The 11,751-nt window shown below is 34.1% G+C and overlaps 1 protein-coding gene and 1 long non-coding RNA gene across 2 annotated transcripts in view; one reads left to right on the top strand and one right to left on the bottom strand.

The window, feature by feature from the left end:
• Positions 1-246: 246 nt before the first annotated feature.
• srl (PGC-1 family member spargel) overlaps positions 247-11,751 on the bottom strand; it is a 29,909-nt gene continuing 18,404 nt past the window's right edge. Inside the window, exons 5-10 of the mRNA XM_088229744.1 lie at positions 8,200-11,729; positions 7,679-7,792; positions 6,211-6,348; positions 4,921-5,066; positions 2,341-2,505; positions 247-1,595 (exon numbers count right to left, since the gene is read on the bottom strand). Coding sequence (XP_088085870.1) covers positions 2,345-2,505; positions 4,921-5,066; positions 6,211-6,348; positions 7,679-7,792; positions 8,200-11,729 — 4,089 coding nt within the window. The 3' untranslated portion in view covers positions 247-1,595; positions 2,341-2,344. The remainder of the gene's footprint in view (positions 1,596-2,340; positions 2,506-4,920; positions 5,067-6,210; positions 6,349-7,678; positions 7,793-8,199; positions 11,730-11,751) is intronic.
• Positions 5,847-11,751, top strand: part of LOC148279552 (uncharacterized) — a 176,889-nt gene continuing 170,984 nt past the window's right edge. Inside the window, exon 1 of the long non-coding RNA XR_015822832.1 lies at positions 5,847-6,870. This is a non-coding gene — a long non-coding RNA (uncharacterized LOC148279552). The remainder of the gene's footprint in view (positions 6,871-11,751) is intronic.

Raw genomic sequence — 11,751 nt, 5'->3', positions numbered from 1 at the left:
TGCACTGCAGAACCTACATCTAGAAGTTTCGGAAAGGTTCATTTTAGAAAGAATTTTTGTTTGTTCAATCAACAGTGCCCATTCTAACAATTCACATATTTATTTACTTTAATTCTCGAGATTTACCCAAATATTTTTATTTAGTACTCGTAATTAATTGTAAAAAAAAGCGCATTAGAAAATGGTTATCAAGTTGTCGCAAAACTAGCATGGGACCACAACACTACTAAAATATTATTTATTTCATTTTTAATGTTAGAATTATATTTCACGGCATTAAAACATCTATACATCTTTAATTACACCAATTATGTTCAATCGCACAATCACAACATATGGATTGTCTAATTCTATAGTAATACATCTCCAAAGAACATGTTATGTAAGAGATAATGATAAAAAGTACATATTTGAATGATCACCTAAAATCTAATACTGTTGATTTGTGCTAGAAGTTTATCAACAGATGTATTAGGTGATAATGTTCATCGGAAAAATCTCTACTTTGTTCATAGAACATTTGGGAATATTTTTTAAATGGCCCAAGCAATATCACCATTTATATAGGGTATTTTCACAGATCGATAACAAAGTCGAAAATATATTTAAATTTTTAAAGCGGACTTTTACGATTTTAATGTTATAACTTTCAATGTACAAAAAATGTTTCCATTTATAATTATCGGGTTTTAAAATGAGCACATACAAAACGGCTCGCAGTTGGCGTCACATAACTTATGTCTGACCAACTAGCAAACATTGATACAAGTACGGCCCAGTAACAAATACATTTATCCCATGATTAAAAATATGCGCATTTTAAAAGATTGCAGAAAATGTATCCGATTTTGAACGGAAAAAATAATAGCATTATCATCGTAATTTTTCGCTTATTTAGAAATGTGAAATGACCCTATTCTGTACAAGTTTTTGGCATTATAATTTTTTATGACATTTTACAATAAATTTGACATAAAACTGCATATTATTTACCCCTCGAGTCTTAATAATGAACTAAAAGATCAATATAATAATTAGTTATTCGGACAGCAATCATAACTATTGAAATTTCAGTGAAATAATAATGCGTAAATTTATACGATAATATTATATAACTTAAGCTTTTAATCTTTATGTACATAGCACATAGAAAATATGCAAAAGCAAGTTACATCGAAAACAATTGCTTAGAATTTCATATTATTGCTTTGTTTATATACAAATCGTGAATATAAAAAATTATGTCACGTTTCAAATAAATAAAATAAAAAGAAAAATCATATACATGATGTTCGTTACATTCGAGCGATGTAAATAATTAATTAAATCTAGTGAATTAGAATCTAAACTAAAATAGTTACTCTTAAATGTAAATAGTTATAAGGATATGAAAAAAACTGGGTACATTTTTTTCCATATATTTTTTTAAAACATTTGAATCTTTAAAAACAATCAACAATCATATCACAATAAGGTTTCAGACAAAAGATTAATTCTAATGACTGATAATAGTTTTAAATAATTCTCCCGCGGATAGTCAAGAGGTAGTGGGTGCACAGTTCTCTGATTCTTGCTAGAGCGGCTTTCGGTTCAAACTGAAAAGAAAATATGTGTACATTACAATTAAGTGAAAACGCATTTGTTTCTCAAAAACTAAAATCGTCACAGGTAAATATTTGCTATTTCATTGTACCAATATGGTTCCGGGTTCGATTTCTTGTGATATTGCAAAAATAAAATGTTTTTTTTTATTTGTTAATAAGACTATTAAACTATGTTTCCATGACTGATTTGAATGATTTTTTAAAGTTTTGTATTTCTGAAATTACGCCGCGCGTGATGCCAGAGGTTCTTCTCTGTCAATTCTCCTGATTGGTGCGTTTACGGTAAGCAAACCGAATATCCTTCACAACTCTCAAATCATTGGTGGGTTCATATGAACCAGTGATGTCGTTCAAAGTACTGCGTATTTATTAAAATATTTTTTATGATTTTTTTCATACATTTTCAAGGAACTTTGGGGTACAATTTAATACTGTAATTTTTCCAACGCGCAAGAAAACATTTTTAGCATACAATTTCCCATAGGGCTGAAGTTCCTCATTGTGCCTCTTATTGCTCAATCATAATGGCCGCACTTGTCAGTGATCCAATGCGCTAAAAAATTCTCACAATTGTTCATCATTTTAGCGATTCTAATGGAACATCGATTAAAATCGGGATTATTAAATTTTTTAATATTGCCACAATTGACTGAATTTTACACAATTTATTGAAAGTTGCTACATTTGTTACAAAATATAAACAATATGCTAGAGCAAAATAATTTTGCTTTATTACCGTATCACACTTTTGAACATTCTCTTTGGCGAGCTCGCTTGGCTTCCACGGCTAGCCTCATCTGTTCCAGGAGACTGTCGAAGCTGTTTTCGGTTCTCGGGTGAAGAGGTGATCTCCTAACCACACCGCCGTAGTAGTCTATGTCTTCCAATGTCTCTAGATCGTCTGTAAACGATAAATAAATAACTATGGAAATACGAATGTCTCGCAACATGGAACTTTCTCCTTGAAAAATATATTAAATATATAAAGAAAGTTTTTACAATTGACTTATGATATAATATATATATAATATAAATTTATAAAGAACAAGTTTTCATTTATAATTTTTGGGTTTAAAAATGAGCACATCCAAATCGACTAGCAGTTGGCAACACATGATTTTGACATCACACGTCATGCCTGCCGAGTACGCTTCTGACAAACATTGCGTATAAGTATGGCTTAGTAATGTATTACGTGCTATTTGTCCCATAGGGCATGAAACATATCATCTTTAGGTCATTAAAAATATGCCTATTTTAAACCTTTATAGAAAATGTATCAAATGACGCAAATTTTTACATCTTTTGATTCATAAATTCATTTCAATGGAATGGGTAGTTTGAAATATTATTTAACCTATGTGAAGCTATTCAATGTTCTTTTAATCTATGCTCTGTTGCTCTTGGGCATATGTGTTTCACATGAAAGTATTTTAGTTTATCACTTGTGGAGCATTCCATGAAAAGTGGGAAAATGCCATAAATTTTGAATTTCTATGTATCACCCTTAGTTTCATAATAACATAGCTAAATTACTTTTTTTTTAAATAAATCTGTATAAAAATGTTCTTCTAAATAATAACTAATGAACTCTTTGTCTATTGAAACTGTAACTCTATACATATTTACTATTAAGAAATCCCACCAGTCACAAAGCTCTGTCTCACCAGTCACAATTTTGTTTATTTCTATAACTGTTATACTTTATTTAATACGTGCTTTATAACACAAATTTATTTATCACAAATATTGAAAAGTTTGGCATAAATTAGTCTTCAAATGCACAAAGGTAGATTTTCCAGTATACCACCTGTCACATTCATTCAAATAATAAAAAGAAAACAGTACAATAATATGATTATTTTTCTCACTTTAAAAAAAAAAAAAAAACTATTGCATGAATTCTGATGACATAGTAAGGAAATACCACGTTTTTTTGACAATTTTAAATTAATGAAGGTCTATGAAATACTGTTGAGTAAAAAATAAATAAAATTTGTATTAATTAGTAGCATAAAAAATATTTGTAAATTTATAATTCCGCAAAAATGGTTCATTGCACTGGCCACCTGCCTAACATCACGATTCGGTCAAATTTTGAAGATTGTTTTTGACCGTTTAAATTTAAACAGAACATAGCCGCGAATCTGGACATTACAATTGTCAAGGCCAAACATGTCGCATTTTTGTAGAGGCGTATTTTTCAATAATTTCATTAAAAAAAATTTATAAGAAAACATTTCTCCACATTGATTTTGAACATACAATTAATTTTTCAAAATCCATTCCAGATATTTTTTTCGGTATTCATAATATGTTATATTTCTCTGTTACAAGCCGAAGTTGGTCAATTCTTCAATCAATTGTCCTACCGGTCACAATGAAATACTCCTCGTATGAATTTGATGTATAACTTTTATCCAAATTTAACATACTTATAGTTTTTAAAATATATCTTGATTAGAATAACAGTTGTCAGCAAAAGTGAAGACATAACTTTGTAGTGACATCTAAGGAGTGATTTATATTGACACACAAAAAATCATTAATATCTGGTGTGTTAATTTATTTTTTTAATACAATGCTCGACATATAAATCAACATAAATATATACAATCTGCTTTAAAACAAAAAAAAACTAAAATAAGCCTAATTATTAACGACGTTCTTACAATGTTACGTCATTTTGCAAAAATGTTAGAGATGGACCAATTGATCAATGTAAATCGATCGAATAAAAAAAGAATTCATTTGTTAAGTTCATGGAAAAAAGTATTTAATGTCTTATTTTTTAGTAAATAATTGTCTTAAACACACTATAATAGGCTTGTTTTGCGTTTTTATATCAATTTCCGGAAACAGAGTTCACGTTTGTATGAAAAAACTGATAAAATTGATTTGATCAGTACATGATCAGTGATCAGTATTTTCCCATTACTAGTTACATTAGTTTGGCAGCCGTCATTTTAATTAAGCTATATTTTAAGGACTCTGGGAATTTTTAACACAAAATTTTACAAAAAAAAAACTTTTGAAATACTTTAAATATAATACTTTTATGTACATTTTACTAGTCATGTCATTTAGAAAAGGTGAATTCTGAATTCAGTTGTAAGACTCCCTCTCTTCCTCTCCTCTACTTCGGCTCCTCATCCTCAACCTTCTTGCAATGCTCTTCTTTTAAACATTAATTTTGCTTATTTATTCATAAAATGTCTGTTATCATACCAAATAAAAACAAAATAAGTGTAACAGGTGTAAATACCTAACCATTTAATAGTGTGTTTGAATTTTGTTGGTTAAAAAGGCTACAAACCGAGGTCTGCGTAGAGGTGTCGACAGAAAGCTCTTCTACCCCCGAAGGAGACATCGTAGGGGTTGAGATCAGGATCGGAATTGGCTCTCTCCACGACTTTATATGATTGTTCTGCCTTAGAGAATGTCACGAAACCGTATCGAGTACTGCAATGGATTGAACACCAATCAAAACCCAATCCAAATTTATAACAATGATAATAAATCATTTAAAGTAAAGTTCACAACACAATAAATAAAATTAATATTTGAAGTATAACTATGCATTTACTTTGTGAAAATCACTAAAATAAATTCAATATGTTGACCTGTTTCAGAACATGACTGTTCCTTAGTCGAGGCTTAAAAATAAGCAAACACTGAATATTTTAAATCTTACCAAACAACAATCTGACGACATGTGTTCAATGTGTTACGTCCAGGCTACAAATTCTCAGAAAAGTAATAAAGGGTAGTAAGTATCGGATTGGATTATCAAATATTTTAAGTAAAGGACTGTTATTTAAATCTTTAATTTGGTGGTTCATTATAGGAAGGTTATTGACCGCTTTTTGTAATTCTAATATTTCATAATAATTATCTAACTTACGACCTCTGTTACAAATATATTAGATATTTATTCAATTGTTATGATCAAAAGTGTGATTATTTTCAATGATGGAGTTCAGTGACTAATAAAATAAGATATTTGTTAATAGACCATCAAACTAGCCAAAACAAATTTCTAAATATTTTTAAGTATCGTATTATCTGCGATATGATTTATTAAAGTTTTGTCATTTTGAAATTACTCCGCATGTGATGTCACAAATGTTTCTGCGGATGGTAAATTAGATTCCCGTTAACTTAAAATATATCGCGACACTATCATCGTTCGATTTGGAAGAACTTGTGACGTCATTCAAAGTAGATCATTTATATTAAACCTTTTTTTATTTTTTTTCATACATTTTTGAGAAACTTCGCCATACAATTAAATGGTCTAATTTTTACCGCATTTAAAAATATTTTTTTATGTCCAGCACTGAACTCCCTCATTGGGTGATTAGATTATTAATGAATTAATTTAAAAAAAATATTATTACATAAAACACCATATTTGTCTAGTAATGATATTTTACGTGTTTTACAAATAGAGGCTGGGCATGAGTTACACTTTGGGGAATAAATAAGCTGAAATTTATTCCCTAATCGAGTGTAAGGCCCTTCCCGGGCACGAGAGTTTTTCTCTTCTTTGGATCGATAATGCGAATACTATTTACTTATATAAATTTAAGTGCGGTGATCTTACCCATCGTCCTTCCTGTGTAAAGTAACTTCTACAACATGTCCGTACTTTACAAACTTCCTCCTTAAATCTTCCTTGGTGATGTCCTGCTCCAATCTCCCGATAAACACGACCCTCCGCTCCTCTATTGGTTCGGCTTTCCTATTAAAATAATAAATCAAACATTAATAACTCGATCATCATCCATTTCACCATCTAATAGGGTATTGTCACTCGGGAGGAATATCGGATTTAACCTACTATACAAATAAAAGATTTTTTAAGGATTCTCTTAGTGTTTATATAAACCCTTGTAATGAATATTTTCATTCATTATTTTCATTTCGAAAATAAGGTCTTTCGAAAACGATTGTTTCTCAAGTTGGTATTAAATTTTGTCACAGAAGTTCACGAGTAATGCATTCATTTTAATGTTGGTAATGCCACAGGCCACAGATAGAAATATAAGGAGAGTTGTCTGTGCATATTATCTTAAGCCCCCCCCCCTTATCCACTCCACACTCCAGTCCCAGGCACTGACAGATGAAAGTGAAAACGGATTACATCTTACATCTCGAATTTCTTTTATTATTTTATGGTTTTCAACCTCTTCTAAATATTAATTTATTATGATAATGATAAATTGAATTATCAATTTATCATGAAAATTATAAATCACAACTCGTAGCGTTTGATAAGTGACAGGACGCCGAAAATGTAAACAAACGACACATAGAAAAGGGAAGCTATTTACAATACTCTATAAAATCCATAGACATTGATGAAAACAATCTGATGACGTCACAAAACATCCGAAGACGTCATACTTGATGACGTCGCGAATTGTTTGTTTTTGGAACCATTCAAATGACTAGAATTCAATATTTTACATCTCCCTTATTTCTCAACAGATTTTAATAAGAATAGTACCGATCAGTTTGTGATTTTTCAGATTAATTTATTAGCTAATAAAAAAAATCCATGATAATTGCCCATTGAACAATCTGATAACTCGATGTGCATTGGGGTTGAAATGAGTCTGCAGCAACTTCGTCGTTCAATATAGATGTTCAAATATAGGCAGAATGGTGAATGTTACACAGTGTGTAAAGTGGCCACTTAAACCAGCCATTGACAGGTCGTAAGCCCTGTAGATGCCTAGACTTCTATATTACCTTTTCTTAAATGTTCTTCATCTCTGTTGTAATATGTTAAATAATATCACTATTTCTCGCCTCGCGTCCGCGTGGGAATTCATTTACCCACCAGTCAATGTCTCATTTTTCGCACATCCGTCGTTGTTCTACGATCCCGAGGGCGTACGCACATATTTTATTTGCATATATTTTTATCAATTTGAAACCAAATGCATTCGATGTAAAAAAAATACGCATCAGCTTAAAACTGCTGGCGTACTTGATAATGATATTACCTCATATTACAATGTATCAAATAACTTCAACATAAAATTCAACGTAAACATTAGGTATACCTTATCAGTGGTGGTCGAAGTGAGCCGGATTCAGAGTTCTCGAAGCGACAGCTCTTCACAGACTTGGTTTCATGAGCTGAATGGAAGACCGAAGAATCCGAGTTATATGAAGACCTAGAATTCAACACATTATTGAATTTTAAGGCAATATCAATGAACTTATTAATGATGCTTATCATAGTGGGAATATGATATACAACACCTACAGAAACAGTAAAGTTTATCAAAAAATGAATATTTTGGTTGGTCCATTGTTAATTCTAAATGTCTTTCTGGCCACGCCAGATGCACACACTCATTAAATAAACAGAAAAGGTGTACATATTTGTAAATGGTTTTATGCAAACAGGCATGTTATAGTGAGCTGGGAATAAAATCTTTAAGAATGAAGAGCTTCTTAAAAAATCTGTAAAATAGAGTTTAGCAAATATTTTATCCATTAAGATTAAGTTAAGAATTTCTATAAACTGCTCAATAAAGAAATGATTAATTCGAAATTCAATGGATAGTAAATATATTACCCTGATGAAGACGAAGAACATGATGATGAAGAGCTGCTACTCGATCGAGAATCATTCGAACTTGAAGAACTTTGAGAATGACTTCTCGTGGATCGTTCTGTTGATTTCCTTCTCCTAGTTCCATTCACTCCGTTAGAAACGGTAGAATTAGTTGATTCCACATTCTTTAAACTGTCTTTCCTAACGGCGGGGTGATTCTCTTCCGAACGTGATATCGATCGCTTGGACGAAGAGCGCCTGTCGGAACTATCTCTGGCCTTACATTTGGCATTCGGCGATCGAGACCGGGAAGAAATCCTTCTTCGCTTGGAAGTCGATGGCACGGATCTTACACTCCGGTTGTCCCGATTGTAGCCACTAGAACGTGACAGTCTTCTGTCCTGACGGTTGGAAGAATAAGCCCGGGAATTCCTGTCTCGCGAGTTGTAACGTCTTCGTTTATCTCTGGATATGCTACGAGATCTTCTGCTGTAGCGATTGTCTCTGTTTCGATAGTTGGATCTGTAGTTTCTGTTCTTATTGTTCCAGCGCCGAGGGCTTCGAGAGCGATACCTTCCTCTGACTGGACTGTACGAGTTTCTGTGACGGTCGATGGAATTCGTACGTCTAGATGAAGTCGAGTAGCCTCTTCCGCGCGTATCTCTCGGTTTGGATATTTCGTGATCATTACTAGCTTCGGATGATATGCTTTCCTTATGCTTACGGTAAGTCCTTTCTGCTTTATCCCTATTTGTCCCGTTTTCATTTTGCGTTAGTTCGTTAATCTCGTTATGTTCATCTGCTTTACAGTCAATTTCGCCATCTTCCATACAAAGTGTTACATCCATTTCAACTACTGCGGGTTTATCTATTTCATGTTCAGCATCGGGGGTAATTTCATCGGGAACGGCATTAATACACAGAGGAGTTTCATCTACAATATCTTGTATAATTAAGTTTCCATCAGTTTGCACGGAAAGTGAAGACATCTCTGGCCTAGTACGATCTTTCCTTAAGTGCATTATGACTTTGTCTTCTCCGTGATCGATAGTCGGTGCTTGTTCAGCATTGTGAGGAGCGGATTGCGTTAACGTTACGTCTGTTTCTTTCGCCGAATCTGACAGGGCGGGAGAGATCGAGGACAATGACGGAGACTTGGAAGAAACTAGAGGAGATTTCGCCACAGAGGGAGATATTAGAGGGGAAGTTGTCAGCGCCAAGGGAGAGGTATTTATCGACAGTGGAGATTTTGAAAACTGTAACAAAGGTGATTTTGAAATTGGTTTTTGAGATTTGGATAAGTCGGATGAACTATTCGACATCGGTTGCTTAATATTCCCTTTAGTTGAATTGGAATTGTTTACTTGATCCACATTTCCAACATGACGACTCTTCTCGTTTGATTTTTTGGCATTGTCAGAACGACGGTTGTAATCTTGTTTGTCCCTGTCAGAGTGCTTAGCACGTTCAGAACTGTGGTGCGAGGATTCTTTACCTAAATCTGGAGATCTATTGGCTGAATTTTTCTTTCGGACGACTTTCTGAATACTCGCTAATAGAGAATTACTGGTAATCCTAATATCCTTTCTTTGCTCGACTTTCTGCAGAGTGGCATTTAAGTTGGATAGAACTTCGGCAGAGACAATATTGGATTTATTCACTTCTGATCTGGGCCACGTTTTACTAGATTCTCGAACCGCCTTTTCTTTTCCATTTGCGAGTTGGGCAGGAAGAGGAGCGATATTGGTACTAAGAGAGTTTGATTGATCAGTAACTTTCACTGGTACAACTGTCGAGACCGAGATAGAATCAAAAACATTTTTTTGCATGAGAGCATTTGACTTCTTTTTAATCGTAAACTGGATTCCATTTTTGGCTGCATCGTCAGTGGGGGATACCTCATCAACTTTGGGATAATGTTCGGGATCTTGGAAGATTACTGGATTTGTATTGACGCCGACACTAACCATGACGATCTCCTCGTATTCGCTATTTTTTCTTCGGACTGGCGCAACAGTGGGAACTCCCACAGAAACTTCAACATCTTTATCAATACTTTTAGTCATTGGAAGAACTTTTCCATTTTCGGTCACTATAGGAAGGATAACAAGATTCTCTAACTTCGGAATCTTTTTCTGAATGATTTTGTCTTCGTTACACCGTTTTGCGGCGAGCTTTTTGAGTTGTATCGCTTTCTTGGAAGCTTCGGCAATAGGATCGTATAGTTTGGATTCAGGTTCAACGGGGACATCTTTTTTGATCTCTACTTTTTCTGGGGAAGCTTCGAGTACACCGTGGACCGGGTTCGACAGTACATTATAAAGCATTTCTGTAAGTGAAGGAGTGTGTTCGCTGGAAGGTGTATTTTTCGTGGTCGAAGAATCGAGGTTTGGTGATGGAGCCGGGCTGTTAGGTGAGGAAAAGGCCCAATTATCCAATACAGCTGCGATAGGGCTACTGGTTCTGGAAGTTTCGCAACTCCTGGTGGTTCCTTCTCTTCTTTTCTTGTATTCTTCTAGATTGAGTTTGCGTTTCATGGGCTGTTTGGCTTCGATGGGTTTGATGACCTCGATGTAATTTTCTGCAGGAGACACAACTTCTACAGCTAAAACATCCTCGGTCTTTGGAGGGGTAACAATTAGTAATGGTTCATTATTACTAGCAGAGACTGGTTCAATCGCATTTACGACTTCAACTAACGGTTCCTTGACTATTGCAGGTACATGGTTTTTGACATAATTGGATTTCAATAGAGAAACCTTTTTTACGTCATTTTTCACAATAGGCTTTAAGAGACTTTGCTTCGGTTTAAGGAGTGATTTTTCATGATCTATGTGGAGAACACTTCTAGGTGACTGTTTCACGACATCGCTAATGTTTTTGAAATTCGTAAGCAGAAGGCTGTTTTTATTTACTTTTGGGTTTTTAGAAATCAATTTATGCACTTTGGATGGATTGTCTATTTCTGCTTGAAGTTTGACAATTACGGTTTTTTTTATATCTTTTTCACAAGAAATGTCAACTACAGTTTCCGTAACCTCCACCTTTCTGGGAATTTGAACACATTTGGTAAGGTTTGAAATCTTGATTTTATTCACTGGAGCAAAACTTTCACTTTTGATAAAACTGTCCGTTTTAGAATAGGAGTGGTCACTCATGGAACAATCACTGTCTGACAAATCGGACCGGACGCCACTGGGAGAAACCTCGTTAACCTTTAGAAGAGATTCGCCGGAAGACTTCTTAATAGAGTGGATATTACTCTCTCTAAATTCGTCGGTTCTCTGCTCCATGCACATGGCGATATTCTTCCCTTTCCCGAGTCCTAGTTTCCTGTTACAGCTGTTGATCTTCTTGTAGAAGGAAGCAATGCTCGTGGCTTGCGGGCTGATGAAGGAAGAGTCACGTCGCTTTGTTTCGGAGTCACAGTCTGTACTCTCCGAGACGGTCCTGGAGTGTTTAGTGTGCCTGACCGGAGAGCAATAGTCGTGATCCAACTGGACAGATTCTGTGCTCGAGTTCAGAACGGACTTTGTCAAACAGGGAGAAACCTAGAATACAAAAAGAAAATAT

Source organism: Micrasema longulum, unplaced genomic scaffold (assembly GCF_059751315.1).
Source record: "Micrasema longulum isolate JH-2025_06_02 unplaced genomic scaffold, ASM5975131v1 h1tg000702l, whole genome shotgun sequence".
Taxonomy (NCBI): domain Eukaryota; kingdom Metazoa; phylum Arthropoda; class Insecta; order Trichoptera; family Brachycentridae; genus Micrasema; species Micrasema longulum.
The sequence above is the reverse complement of the archived record's forward strand: the minus strand, read 5'-3'. Positions and strand labels throughout refer to the sequence as shown.